This window comes from Gorilla gorilla, chromosome 7 (assembly GCF_029281585.2).
Source record: "Gorilla gorilla gorilla isolate KB3781 chromosome 7, NHGRI_mGorGor1-v2.1_pri, whole genome shotgun sequence".
In the NCBI taxonomy this organism is placed as follows: domain Eukaryota; kingdom Metazoa; phylum Chordata; class Mammalia; order Primates; family Hominidae; genus Gorilla; species Gorilla gorilla.
In genome coordinates this window covers 58,766,830-58,780,518 of record NC_073231.2, presented here as the reverse complement: position 1 = coordinate 58,780,518, position 13,689 = coordinate 58,766,830, and the positions used below count along the sequence as shown (strand labels likewise).

Here is a 13,689-nt window from a genome sequence, read left to right as displayed (position 1 = left end):
TCTTATACACTCTAGGCTTGTTCAGGTGCTCCAGCTTCTTGGGCGCTTCTCTCCTGTCTCAGGACTTTTGTACAAACTGTTCCTCTGCTCAGAGTGCTTAGGTTTCCCTAACCTCCTGGGACACCTTCTTCCTGAATTCACCACCCCTTCTGCCTACGGCATGCTCTCCTGCTTTGTTTCCTCAGAACTCTTACCACAATTTCAGTCTGTGTGTGTACTGCTGGTCTCCCTACTGGGATGTGAGCGGATGTGAGCTCCCTGAAACAGGAACCTGGTCTGTCTTGCTCTCACCTGCAACCACTTGTCTAGAACAATTCCTGGCATGTAGTTGGCACACAAATTTTAAGGGGATGAAGTGTGTTTTGAGGGGGAAAGATCAGGAGTCGGTTTTAGACTTGTTAAGTTTGAAGTGATTATTACACATCCAACACATTGAAGTTATCAGGCAGACACCATGTAGACAGCTGGACACACCAGTCTAGAGTGCAGGCAAAAGACCCAGGCTGTGGGTAAATTTGGCAATCTGTGGCATACAGAGGCATTTAAGGCCATGAGATTAGATGAGATCATTAAGAGAGTGCGTGTATATGGGGAAATGCTCCGAGGACTAAGTCTGGGGCACTCCAGTGATTAATGGTCAAGGAGATGAGAAACATCCATCCAAAGAGCCTGAGAAAAGCAAACAGTAGAGAGCAGGAGAAAGACCAAGAGAATGTCGTATCCAGCAAGCCATGTGAAGGGAGTGTTTGAAGGAAGGAAGTGATCAACTCTATCAAAAGCTGCTGATTTGCCCCTTCTTGCCTTGTGTTTTCTCATTAGCAGGTATCGCTATCTATTATAGTTATGTCCTAAATATATCGGAAAATCCAGGAAGTAAGGCAGCGGAGAGCTTGTGAGAGTATGATGACTGAGCTAATCTCAGTGATCTATAAAACAGAGTCAGCCAACGGTTTCTGATATTAAGGAGAAAACTGCAGAATTATACAAATTATTTAGAAATGCATAACTAAGTACTAGAAAGAAACAGCTAAGGCCAGGCATGGTGGTTCATACCTGTAACCCCAGCACTTTGGGAGGCCGAGGTGGGAGGATTACAAGGTCAGGAGTTTGAGACCAGCCTGGCCAACATGGTGAAACCCTATCTCTACTTAAAAAATACAAAAATTAGTTGGCGTGGTGGCATGTGTCTGTAATCCCAGCTACTCGGGAGGCTGAGGCAGGAGAATTGCTTGAACCAGGGAGGAGGAGGTTGCAGTGAGCCGAGATCATGCCACTGCACTCCAGCCTGGGTGACACAGTGAGATGCCATCTCAAAAAAAAAAAAAAAAAAAAAAAAAAAGAAAGAAAGAAACAGCTAAAAGAAAGTTAGGAGTGAGACTTGGGGATATGAAGTAGTAGGGAAGAGGACTGCTGCTATTCATTATAAATCTCAACTTTTTAAACTATATCCTTGTACTACTTTGACAAAAATTAAAAACAACTAGTTAGAAAAGTTTTCATGAATTAAAGGCCTACTTCTCAACTTGTGGGCTGTGAAATTACAGCCAGAGGCCAGCAACTCCACATGCTCACCAAGTATCATTTGCACACTAAGTAAGATCTTATGCACGGTATGTACAAGATACATATGTAGATACTGCTTTCATCACTACAAATTAAATTAAAAGCATTCCTGAAATTGTAATATTCAATTATTAAAGATCATATCATTCAACTGATACTAAAAATAGCCACTATTCTATGATCATCCATATAATTTTTTAACTCTTTGTAATAAACTTTGTAATAAACTTCTGGCAGGCAGAAATAATTCTTTCTGCATAGCTATAACTTTGTTTGCATATCTTTCCAACAATTCAGAGTTCCTTGAAAAAGATATCATGTTCTAGGAATCTTTGGATTCCTATACCTAGTACAGTTGTTGACATATCAACAATAAATGATATTTAATATATCCTAAGTGCTTTCTCTGTTAGCTATTGCTTTAAGCACTTTACGTATATTTTCATTTTATTACTATCATGGAAACACAGCCTTCAGAAGTTGGTACTCTTATTATTCCTACATTACAGAAGAGAAAACTGAGGCACAAAAGTTAAGTATTTTTCCCAAGGACGCAAGAGTGCAAATGTCAAAACTAGAATTAGAAGCTGGGCAATCTCTCTGTGTTTTGGCTCTTAATGTTTATGTAAAATATTAATAAGTGTTCTTTGATAAATCATTGAAATAACAAACCCAGGAGCAAATTCTTTTAATTAGTGACATAAAATCATGTTATTCTTGGATGGAAAATAAAATCATGTTATTCTTTTCCCCATGTATATTTTAAAGGCTGTTTATTTGACAATCTCACCTTTTGCTTTTTGTTCTGGATCATCTGTTTTTCTATTTGTTTCTGAAAATTAAAGACAAAACATAGTAAGTACTATGCAAGTCACCATTCAGTATCTCAAAATATAGGACAATATTTAAGTGAATTCAATAAGTATAAACAAAGAAAAACATATCTGAGCATACAATTCAATTTTCCTAAATCCTGAATTCATTACATATGAAGTTCATTAGAAAAGATCAAGATTTGGGCATATTTCAATTACTTATACTAAAAGTCACCAAGCACTGACTAGGCACCAGGCTAAGTACTCCTTGTCTATAAGATAAGAGAGTTGGAGTGGGTGATGTACATCAACTCCAAGTGTCTCTAAGGTACAAAGACATGTGGATGGGGAGAAGCCATCAATAAAGCTTGTTCAATATTGTTATTGTCTCTTAAAACCAGAAAACTACTCGGATAATTGACATCATGTGCTTTAAAGGAATGCAGCACGTCACACTGCTTGGAATATTAGTCTGCTACTCTAAGAACTTCACATATACACAGATGATCCATTGGGGGAGCTTGTGCTGAAGCCCAGGTGAGAAGCCAGAGATGAACCCAAGACCCCACCTGTGTCAGACACACTAAGTAATCACAGTCAGTGTCTCTCCCACAAATAGAATTACCTAGGACAGTGACACCCACCAAGAGCCTAGACTAGCCAGAGAACATCCACCCCTCACATGGAAAACAACAGCATATGAGCTGACCATGTGTTTTTAACCTCATTTCTGCACCTGTAACTCCACATCAGGACTACTGTGTAAGGTAAATTAGGATCTAGTTAATTTTCAAGGTAATCACTTGATTACAGCCCTAGTAGGAACTTATCTGTTCTTTGTGTATTTCTAGGAATACGGGCGTATGCACATGGGTTGGAGTGGGAACAAGGCAGAGTCTGGGAGATTGATAAAAAACCAGACTCTGTCCTCTCCCACAGAAGCTGCAAGAGGATGCCGGTGAGATCAGGGATGTGGTCAAGTGAACATTGACACGGATCACTCAATTTGTTGGTCTGGAGTTTCCCACATTCATTCATATAAAACATTTCAATTTGGGGAGATGAAAAGTAAATCTGAGGGATGAAAAGTAATGCAGGGAAGGGATTTTTATAAGTCAAGTGTTCTCGCTCCTTTGAGACTCTACATAAGAGGAAGAAAGGGGAACTAACTTTGAAATCTAGTGTGCCAGGCTAAGTGCTAAGCACATCATTTATGAATTCTCTTGTCTTCTCACACCCTGTGGAGAAGGTCTTACCTCCCTCTTTGTGCATAGGAGAAAATAGATGGCTGAGAAATTAGAGTCCCCAAAGCTATCAAGGCCAGCAGTTTACATAATTCCAAAGCATACTTTTTTTCCACTGAACCACTGTGTACTTTTCTTCAAAGAGAAGTGCCAGTCTTGACTTTTGCAAAGAGTTGATTTTATAGGGTTTACAGCACATACCTCCTGTGCAGTGCTGCAAGAATAATGCAGGACTTTTTTTTTTTTAAGGACATGTAGGTCTTGGTAGAATGTTCTAGAATTTCCGATCTTTTTAACTATAGCCTGCTTATTATAAAGTTAGGTAGCTGAACTAGACTATTCAATACCATTCGTTCAGCAAATATTAACTGAGCACCTACTAATGTCTGGCACATTTGTAGTCATCGGAGATACAGCAATGAAGAAAAGCACAAAAAATTCCAGTCCTGAAGGAGCTCTTCCTAGTGGGATCAGCAGTACCTGCAGGAACACTGCAACCCTCCACATCCCCCAGTCATTGCATAAGGCTAATGTGATTAGAAAAATCAAGCGTAAAATGCAAGTTTCTAACTGGACTAGATAGAACAGGTGGGCGCTGGTCATGAAGGAGAGTTTAGGGCTCTCCACAGATCTTCCCACTCTTGGGAGGGAAATAAGGAAGGAGGAGTGGTTTGAACTTGTCACATTCCATATAGAAGTGGAAGGTGCTGATCCCGATGTGGGAGGGCCCTGGCCGGGTCTCCTCATGTCCTTTAGACTCACGTCCTCCCAGGAACGTGGAGGGTGAGTGTGGTTGGACATATGCCCAGAAACAAGGGCCACCATCTTTCTTCAACTTCCCATGCTGTATCTAAAAGGGGGTTGGCAGTCTGACCTAAAAAGCCTGGACCAGATCATTCCAGGCCCCAGGCCAAAAGCTCTCTTACTCTCATTCTTGTCCTCTTCTGTCCTTCACCTCACATCAAGAAGCTGAGTTCTGAGACTCATTTCGGATATGGAGAAAATACAGAGATAATAGTAATACTTTGCATTAGTTTTATATTGTTGTACATAAATTACTGCAACTTGAGCAAAAAAAAAAAAAAGAAAAGAAAATACACAGAGAATATGTTTTAGGCTCTACAAGTTTTATTGCTTAAATTTAGCTTAGGTAAAGGAGCTTTCTGTGAGATTCAGCTTACCCCACTAGCACTCTGCAAAGATAATAATGAAGTGATACTTCGCTTTATTCTCTGTACCTATGCTTCTCTGGGAGACCTCATATGAACCTCACTGTGCCAAAGAGGAAAATGACTTGAGCATGTATTATATACAGGCATTGTTCTAAGCACTTAACACAGACTATCCCATTTAAACTTCTCATCATTCATAGGAGGTAGTTATAATTTTACAAATAAGGCAACTGAGGCATAGAGAGGCTAAGGAATCTTGTGTAGGATTACAAAACAAACAAAACCAATTTCAGAGACTATATTCCATAAAATACTACTTTAATCACACTCTATATCCCAGTAATGGGGAATTCATTAACTAAAGGGAGCTATATGCTCAGCCCATCCCTGAAAATTACAAAAGTACAAGCTCACATGTAACTCATATTTAGTGTTTAAATATTCGTATTCAGAAAAAAAAGATGTTACACTACTCTTTACCTGTCTTAACGTTTTTTCTCCTTAAATATTTTGTCAGAACAATAAACACCTTACTAAAAAGAATGGGATATTGATCTTTAAATATTGTCGTGCAACCACTAAAGCAAATCGCTTTGGTGGAATCAGATATACTGTACTCAGCCAGGCACAGTGGCTCATGCCTGTAATCCCAGCAGTTTGGGAGGCCGAGACGGGCAGATCACAAGGTCAAGAGATCGAGACCATCCTGGCCAACATGGTGAAACCCTGTCTCTACTAAAAATACAAAAATTAGCTGGGCGTGGTGGCACGAGCCTATAGTCCCAGCTACTCGGGAGGCTGAGGCAGGAGAATCGCTTGAATCCAGGAGGCAGAGCTTGCAGTGAGCTGAGATCGCACCACTGCACTCCAGTCTGGTGACAGAGCGAGACTCCGAGACTCCGTCTCAAAAATAAACAAAAAACAGATATACTGTACTCGTGTTCCAGCCACTGCGCTAACCTGCCAGCTGAGCAGTTCTTGCTGGACTCAGCGTACATTCAAAGTGAATTTCCACCCAGGCCTGTTCATCCATGTGAGTGCACTACCACACTGGCATCTGTTCTTTCCCTGCACCAGGACATGAGACTGCTCTCTCCCTAAGCACCCAGACTGACCAGTCCTCACGTCACAGCTTTCCAGTCTCCTTCTCTACTAGCACTTCCTTAGCTCATGCTGTATCACCATCGCCTATTACTAGTTAGATGCCTAACCATCTTCCTGCCTGCTCTTTGGCCTCCCTCCAATGGCTTCCACCTTGCACCAGCTGCCGGAGAGTTGCTCTGGATACTGGTGTGTCACCTCGGGCCAGCAGGCACCCCACCTCTCTGACCTTGGCTTTGCTCACTTGCAGGCAGAAGTAATACTTATCTGCTGAGAAAACTCAGCTCCCTGACATGAGCACACAGTACTCCGCAGAGTGGGTGCATTCAATAAAAGTCGGTCTGCTTACCATTAGTGTTTATTTTTGTTTCTTCTGGACATGCTGGAGCTAAAAACAACCCGTTCTAGAACCCCAGGGTCTTCTTCCTTATTTAGTTCTCCTTTTCTGTCCAGAGAATGAAGACTGGAAATGGAAAAGAGAACTTTCCATATCCATTTCTGCCCTTCCATCCACTCACGATGAAATTAATATCCTCCCATTATGAAGTGATATATAAGGTGGGGCAGTAGTTCTATTTTCAGTCTTTTGTGGAACCTCCTAGTGGTTGTACTAATTTACACTCCCACTAACAGTGCATGAGGGTTCCTCTTTCTCCACATGCTCACCACCATTCATTACTGCCGTCTTTTGATAAAAGTCATTTTAACTCAGGTGAGATATCTCAATGTAGTTTTGATTTGCATTTCTGATGATCAAGGATGTTGAGCACCTTTTCGTATACCTGTTTTGCCATTTTTATGTCTTCTTTTGAGAATTCAGATCTCTTGCCCATTTTAAAAATCAGGTTATTAGATTTTTCCCTATGGAGTTGTCTTAGCTCCTTATATATTCTCGTTATTAATCCCTTGACAGATGGGTAGTTTGCAAATATTTTGATGTATTCTGTGGGTTATCACTTTACTTTGTTGTTTCCTTTGCTGTACAGAAGCTTTGTAACTTAATGTGATCCCATTTTTCCATTTTTGCTTTGGTTGCCTGTGCTTTTGGGGTATTACTCAAGAAATCATTGTCTAGACCAAAGTCCTGGACAATTCCCCCATTGTTTTCTCTTAGCAATCCCACTGCTAGGTATATATCCAAAAGAAAAGAAATTAGTATATTGAAGAAATATCCGCACTCCCATGTTTATTGCACTATTTACAATAGCTAAGCTTTGGAATCAACTTAAGGGTCTGTCAACAGATGAATGAAGAAAATGTGGTACATATATAATGGAGTACTACTCAGCCATAAAAAAGAATAAGATCCTGCCATTTGAAACAACATGGATGGAACTGGAGGTCATTATGTTAGGTGCAATAAGCCAGGCACAGAAAGATAAACATCACATGTTCTCACTAATTTGTGGGTGCTAAAAATTAAAACAATTGAACTCACAGGGGTAGAGGGTAGAAGGATGGTTACCAGAGGCTGGGAAGGGTAGTGAGGGGAGAGGGGAGCAGGAGGTGAAGATGGTTAATGGGTACAAAAATACAGTTATATACAATGAATAAGATCTAGTATTTGATAGCAAAACAGTTACTATAGCCAACAATAATTTATTGTACATTTTCTATATCTGCATCGAAATATCTCATATAGTCAAATTTATACATCTATTATATACTCACAAAAATTAAAAATTTGGGGGAAAAAGGTGGAGCAGGCTGTCCAGGGAATAATCAAAACTTCTAGGTGCAGGGCAAAATCTACAAAGGATGGCTGCAGGGGCTATTTAATTTTAATCTTGCTTCCTGGCAATGTAGCATGATAGTAAATGCAAAATAAGCATTATCTGTTAGAAATACGTTAACTGGCTGAAGGTATTCCTTTGTGATTTTAGTTATCAAAAATGCTATAATCTTCTAAAATACTAGTAAGGATAAAATGAACTGATTTTATTATGTAACAAATTAAAAATACCTTATACTTCAAAAATAATGACAATATAGAGAATTCTTCTGTATTTTATTGCACTCAACATTTAATAGAAGACATTTACATTATTTTTAGAAAATCCACTGATGTTGCACAATGGCACATATTTGTAAAGACAAGGCTCATTAATTCAGATATTTGGAATTAAAAAATATTTAAAGTTAACCACAGCATAATGAATCCTCAACGTCCACAGTTCTACAAAAATCCAGCAAAACTTATTTTACTCATTCATCAGTTCTATGTCACTCCTTAGTTTCCCAAAAAAATATGGCTTTATAAAAAGTAGCTTCTATAATTCACAAAATGAAGAGTTTTATTATAATTTGAGTATCACCTCTGTATCACCGACATCACAGCTTTAGAAAATTACTGCTTTTCTTATTATCTTATTATTTCAGGTTTCATTACACATCGAGTACCCATGCAGGACTCACTACATTGTATAATAACTATGATCTATAGTGATAAAAATATAGAAATATCTTTGATTTTAATCCTAAAAGCAGGGGGAAAAAGTCACCTTATCTTAATGTTAACAAAATCAAGAGCTACCCCTAATATATCGATCAAACCACTTCCTATGGCTTTGCTTATAGTTGCTCATGGTCCTTTCAAAATGATGTGGTAGCTACCTTCTTTTCTGACAAAGGATTATTTTCAACAGAGCAATTATTTCTGAGCCCAAAATAAACCACATTAAATAAGAAGAAAATCTTCAGTGTAGAAAGAAAAAGGCTCATTGCCGTGAAATAGCAGCAGGCATCGGGCTCTGTGAGCTTTTCACACATCCTCAATCAACCCAGCTCAGGCGTTACTGAGTTCATCTAGTAAGAGCACTGAGCGGTCTCTAGTGCTGGAGGGGAATTACTCAATTAGCCAAAGGCAGAATAATCTTTAAGTTATGCACCAGTAATTTATACAGGTTTTCTAAAATTTAAACAAATGCTGAAGAGACTATAGCTATCATATGATTAATCTGAGGTGCCAACAAAGCATTTTTGCATGATAATAGTAGGGCCATTCTTTTTCCTTGTGTCTTAACAAGGAATTTCAGCTTTCCCCTCTCATTTAAAAAAATAAATAAATGATAATTTAAAACTTTCATTGAAATATTAAATTTTTCTAATTAATCAGCTAAAAGCTACAAAAATTTCAAAAGTGTTAATCTGAACACTTAAAGCTAATGTAGAAATTTTTGATAAGAATATCAGTGCAGGTATATACAACTCAAATCTTCACAGCTAATGATGATCTCTGTTAGCGTTTTTAAGAGTGCTAACACAAAGTAGTCTTAATAGCTTTTAAATCATGTTTAACACAGTGTACACAAGTCAGTCCAACAGTTAGTGTTAATTACTAATAATATATGAAAACCCTGCCAACACAATTGCTGCTACATCACCAATATAATTATTAACCACTGTCGGAAAAACACACATAAATTCAGGTAAGACTAAAAGCTGTCTCACAAAAAGAAAAAAGAAATCCAATGGATCCACTAATGCTATCAAAAGGGACATGCAGGAATGTAACATGACATTTTTAGAAACGTGTGTTTCTAAAAAGAAAAAAAAAATACACTAAAATGCCAGTGGACTATAATTCATTCAAAACATCTTTAGTGTTCCTTCCCAAAGATCTTGATCTGCTCAGTAATTGCTTCACAAGATCTATCACAGCCATCTTTTGGAGCGTATGGTTAGGCTGGTCCTCCTGTGGTGGTAGGGGCAGTCTTTTTGAAGCTTTAAGTATCTGCAAAAATAAGGGGAAATCTAAATTAAAGGACCAACCAGACACAGACTGTGAAACTGCTTCATTTTCATTCTACTTTTTAAAAAACCCACCAACAAAGTAATTTTTTTTTTTGGTGTTTGTTTTTAAGGACAACTTGGTAACAGAATAATCAACTACCGAAAGAAGCCCCTGGGGATGGCTTGCAAAGCTGCTGATGAAAATCTCAGGTTCTTTCGAGCACTTGAGAATTAAAACTGAACTGAATAATCTCAATCTTTTAAGAAACACAGCATTAAATTTCTTTCTTCAATATTTTCACTCTATTAAAAAGAAACAGAAATCTAGTATGGTATTTGAAAAATAAATACAAGAAGCAGTTTCAAGGATCAACTGGACACTATAAGCTGCATTTAAAATATATTGCTTTAAAAATTAAAATAAATTGTAAATTAAAATAAATTAAATTAAAAAAAATTAAAATAAAAAAATTAAAATATATTGCTTTAAAAATTAAAATAACATAAATGGTTGACAATAAAAGTATATAAATATTTTAAAAGAAGTAAAATTCATTCCTATCCAACTTTTTACAATTTTTTTTTCATTCTTAACTTTAGTATCTGATTTGTTTTACTATCACAGCATTGGATTTGTGTTACAATTAAACTAGAAAAGGAGGTGGTGCACAGAAAGGCCCTGCAAAATCTTGCTATAATTTTTAAAGCTGGATCCCAATATTTCCTTTCTTCCTTCCTACTTTCCTAAAAATTTCTATCTATCTATCTACACATGTGCAACCAAAACTTTTTATGTAAGTGGAATTGTTTGGGAACAACTAGACATTCTATATATACCTTTACATACCCAACATAAATGAATGCTTCTATTTCCCCAAAAAGACATTATAAAAATATTCATAGCAGCTTTCTTCATAGTCAACAATTGAGGAAAAAACAACTCATTGTGTCCATTAACAGTAGGATGGATTAAAAACTGTAGGAAATAGTTATGAATAAGAGCAAATGACTACACTTAACAAGGTGGATGAAACCACAGACAAGATGTAGAACAGAAACAAGTTGCAAAAACAAATGTGTGTGTTTATGGATCTTAAATTCAAGAGCAGACAAAACTAATCTACGATGATGCAGTTCACAAGAGTGGTTACCTCTGGTTGGGGTATGACTCAGAGGTAGGAAGAGGGAGACATTTCTGGGGTGCTAAAAGCTTTACATCATTTTATCTTGATCTGAGTAACGGGTACGAGTATATATGCATGGAAAAATTCAACATTTGAGCATTTCCACATGTATAAATTATACCCCAATAGAAAAAGTTTTTTTAAATGAGTTTTAGATTCTTTTGGCATTCAACAATTTTCTGGACTTTGATTTGAGAGGAAGATACATTTCAGAAGTACCTTGGGAAAATGGAAAGTTGTTCAAAGTATGAGTATTTATAAAAAGGAAAATAAACTAAAAGTTCTACTACAATTTTGAACAATTCCAATAAATGTCTGAAGACCCCATTCAGAAGTGGTTATGGTGCAAATCCAGCATCTCCAAAACCAGGACCGTCATCTCTTCTGCTACTCTCCATTTCTTCCTGCCTTCTCTATCTCCGTTAACATTCCGCCATTCATTCACAAGGACTCAAGCCAGAAATGTAGGAACCTGGACTCCTCTCCCTCTCCCATCAAATTATTTCCAGCTCCAGTTTCCATGAAATCAGGCACCTTTCCATTCATTCTACTGCAGCCAAGCTCCCACCATTTTTGGCTTAGCCTACGGTAGCTGCTTCTTACTAGTCTCTACCTCCTTGCTGGACTAACTTCTCAAATTGAGATTCGATCATGTGACTCCTCTGCTTGAATTTTTTCAGTGGCTTCTTGTCATTTTTAGGCAAAGATCCAAACTTTTATTTTTTGAGGCAGGGTCTCAATCTGTCACCCAGGCTAGAGTGCAGTGGTGCGATCATAGCCTACTGCAGCTTTGACCTCCTGGACTCAAGGAATTCTTCCACCTCAGCCTTCTGAGTAGCTAGGACTACAGGCACGTGACATCGAGCCCGGCTTTTTTTTTTTTTTTTTTTTTTTTTTTTTTAGAGATGGGGTCTCACTATGTTGCCCAGGCTGGTCTCAAACTCCTGAGCTCAAGCAATCCTCCCACCTTGGCACCCCAAAGTGCTGACATTACAGGCGTGAACCACTGTGCCCAGCAGATCAACACTTTTAAACATAGTATATAAGATCCTCTGAGAAGAGACACTTGCCTACATTTCCCCTGTCCTCTTTCACCCCTGTCTGGCATGCTGTCATGGCCTTTGTGCTTTGTAAGCTCTAGCTTCCTCTGCTCTCCTCCTGCCAGCTCCTGGAGCTTTTATCAACACCTCAAAACAGCTAAAACTAGCACAAGGACATCTGGGAGGCTAACCTCATTCTCTGTCCCACCCCTCTGAAGCTGGGTGAGTTATCTCTCCTTCTGTGTGTTGCTGTGCACAGCTCTGAGAAATTAATTGTACTTATTTTACCCCACCATGTACCCACAGGACTGTGAACCAAGCAAGCACAACATTGTCAATCATGTATCTTCACTGGCCAGCACAGAGCCTATACCACAGCAGTTGCTCAATATATATTTTTTGAATAGATGATCAATAACAACAATATATATATAAAGCACTTATGGAATATTAGCTACTAAGAATGTAAAGTCAATTTCCACCCTTGCCCCAGACCTCTGGTGTTGCTAGCCTAAATCTGGTTATAGGCCTTATTGATCAATGTTAAAAAATGCTGGGTAATGGGGAGGCCTGAGTGAAAGTTCTGGATGGATGCAATGGAGTGAAACCATTACCAATGCTAGAATACTCAGCAGTGGGATAAGCTGCAAGTGGTATCTCCATTTTCAAAGACAGGAGCAGCAGAATTACCCAGAAACCATGATGCTCACATACCTGCATTCTGAAGAACATGATTACACAAAACATAAACTAACTTTTAAAATTCTTTTCTGGCAGAGTATAACAGAAAAATAGACTCAGTCATATGACCTAAAGTATTGTTTGAGAGGAAATTTTACTCCAATGAGCTTTCACAAGTAATTCCTTCATAAGTCATTCCATTTGTGTTGTGTATATTTATGCTGTCAGATTGCTACAAATATGCTGTATGATTTCAAGTAAAACTATGAGTTTAAGGAGAAAGGTGAAAACCTGCTAATGGATGAGAAATTCCAAAATCAATCTTAAAAATCTAATATCCAAAGTGATTGGCCTATAATATCAGAAAAATCAAATCTTAAGCTTAAGCTTCCACATACATGCCAAGAATCCACCTGCACAGCACTTACAAATTTATAAATACGCAAGAAAGAAGGCAGAATGCAAACTATTGGACAACTTACTTTTCTACTATACATCATAACTCAACCTTCGACATTCCTGAGGCCTATGTGATGAACTAATGCATATTGAGAGAAATATGCTGAAGAATATATAACACATCTGATTTTACCACACCAAAACAGCTCTCAAATCTCTCAGCTGTCAGGTCTTCATTTATTTAAAATCCTTTGAAAAACGGCAGCTGACAGTGTGGACTCTGGAGCCAGAATGCAAGGATCAATCTGATTTCTACCACTTGTCAGCTCTGTGACCTGGGGAAGGTTACTTGGCCTTGCTGTGCCTCAGTGTTCTCATCTGTAAAATGGAGGTAATGGCATATCTACCTCTTGGGGTCTTAGAACTATTAAAGGTCAATCCACAGAACGTGCTTAGCAGAGCGCCCACATAATGCTTAATAAACATGAAATTCACTGTTCCCTACTTTAGATGGAGGCAATGGTGATAATGCCGCTTGGGATTAGCACATTGATAGTTACATTATTATGAACTTTAATAAGCTATATTAAGACTGTATAACTTAGGATAATCAGGGAAGGCAAATCAATCATCAATTAGGTTCCAAGGGAAAAGAAAAAGTGAACTAATATTCAGCACTTTGCAGAAGTCCTCAATTTGAGTCTTCCACTGAATAAAAGAATTTTAAAGATTGAAAAATGGCAAGGAGGTAGGCCCTA

At 38.1% G+C, this 13,689-nt stretch overlaps 1 protein-coding gene across 50 annotated transcripts in view; it reads right to left on the bottom strand.

Annotated features, from left to right (window-relative positions):
• Positions 1–13,689, bottom strand: part of ASPH (aspartate beta-hydroxylase) — a 223,649-nt gene that overhangs the window by 115,690 nt on the left and 94,270 nt on the right. For 33 of the 50 annotated variants that reach the window (XM_004047076.5, XM_063709258.1, XM_055349294.2 and 30 more), the window contains one exon: positions 2,354–2,395. The exons of 9 other annotated variants lie outside the window; for them this stretch is intronic. In XM_004047076.5, the coding sequence (XP_004047124.5) occupies positions 2,354–2,395 (42 nt within the window). Of the gene's footprint in view, positions 1–2,353; positions 2,396–7,886; positions 9,629–13,689 lie in introns of those variants that run through there. 8 more of the 50 variants (XM_031013987.3, XM_031013986.3, XM_055349320.2 and 5 more) reach the window with 1 other exon arrangement.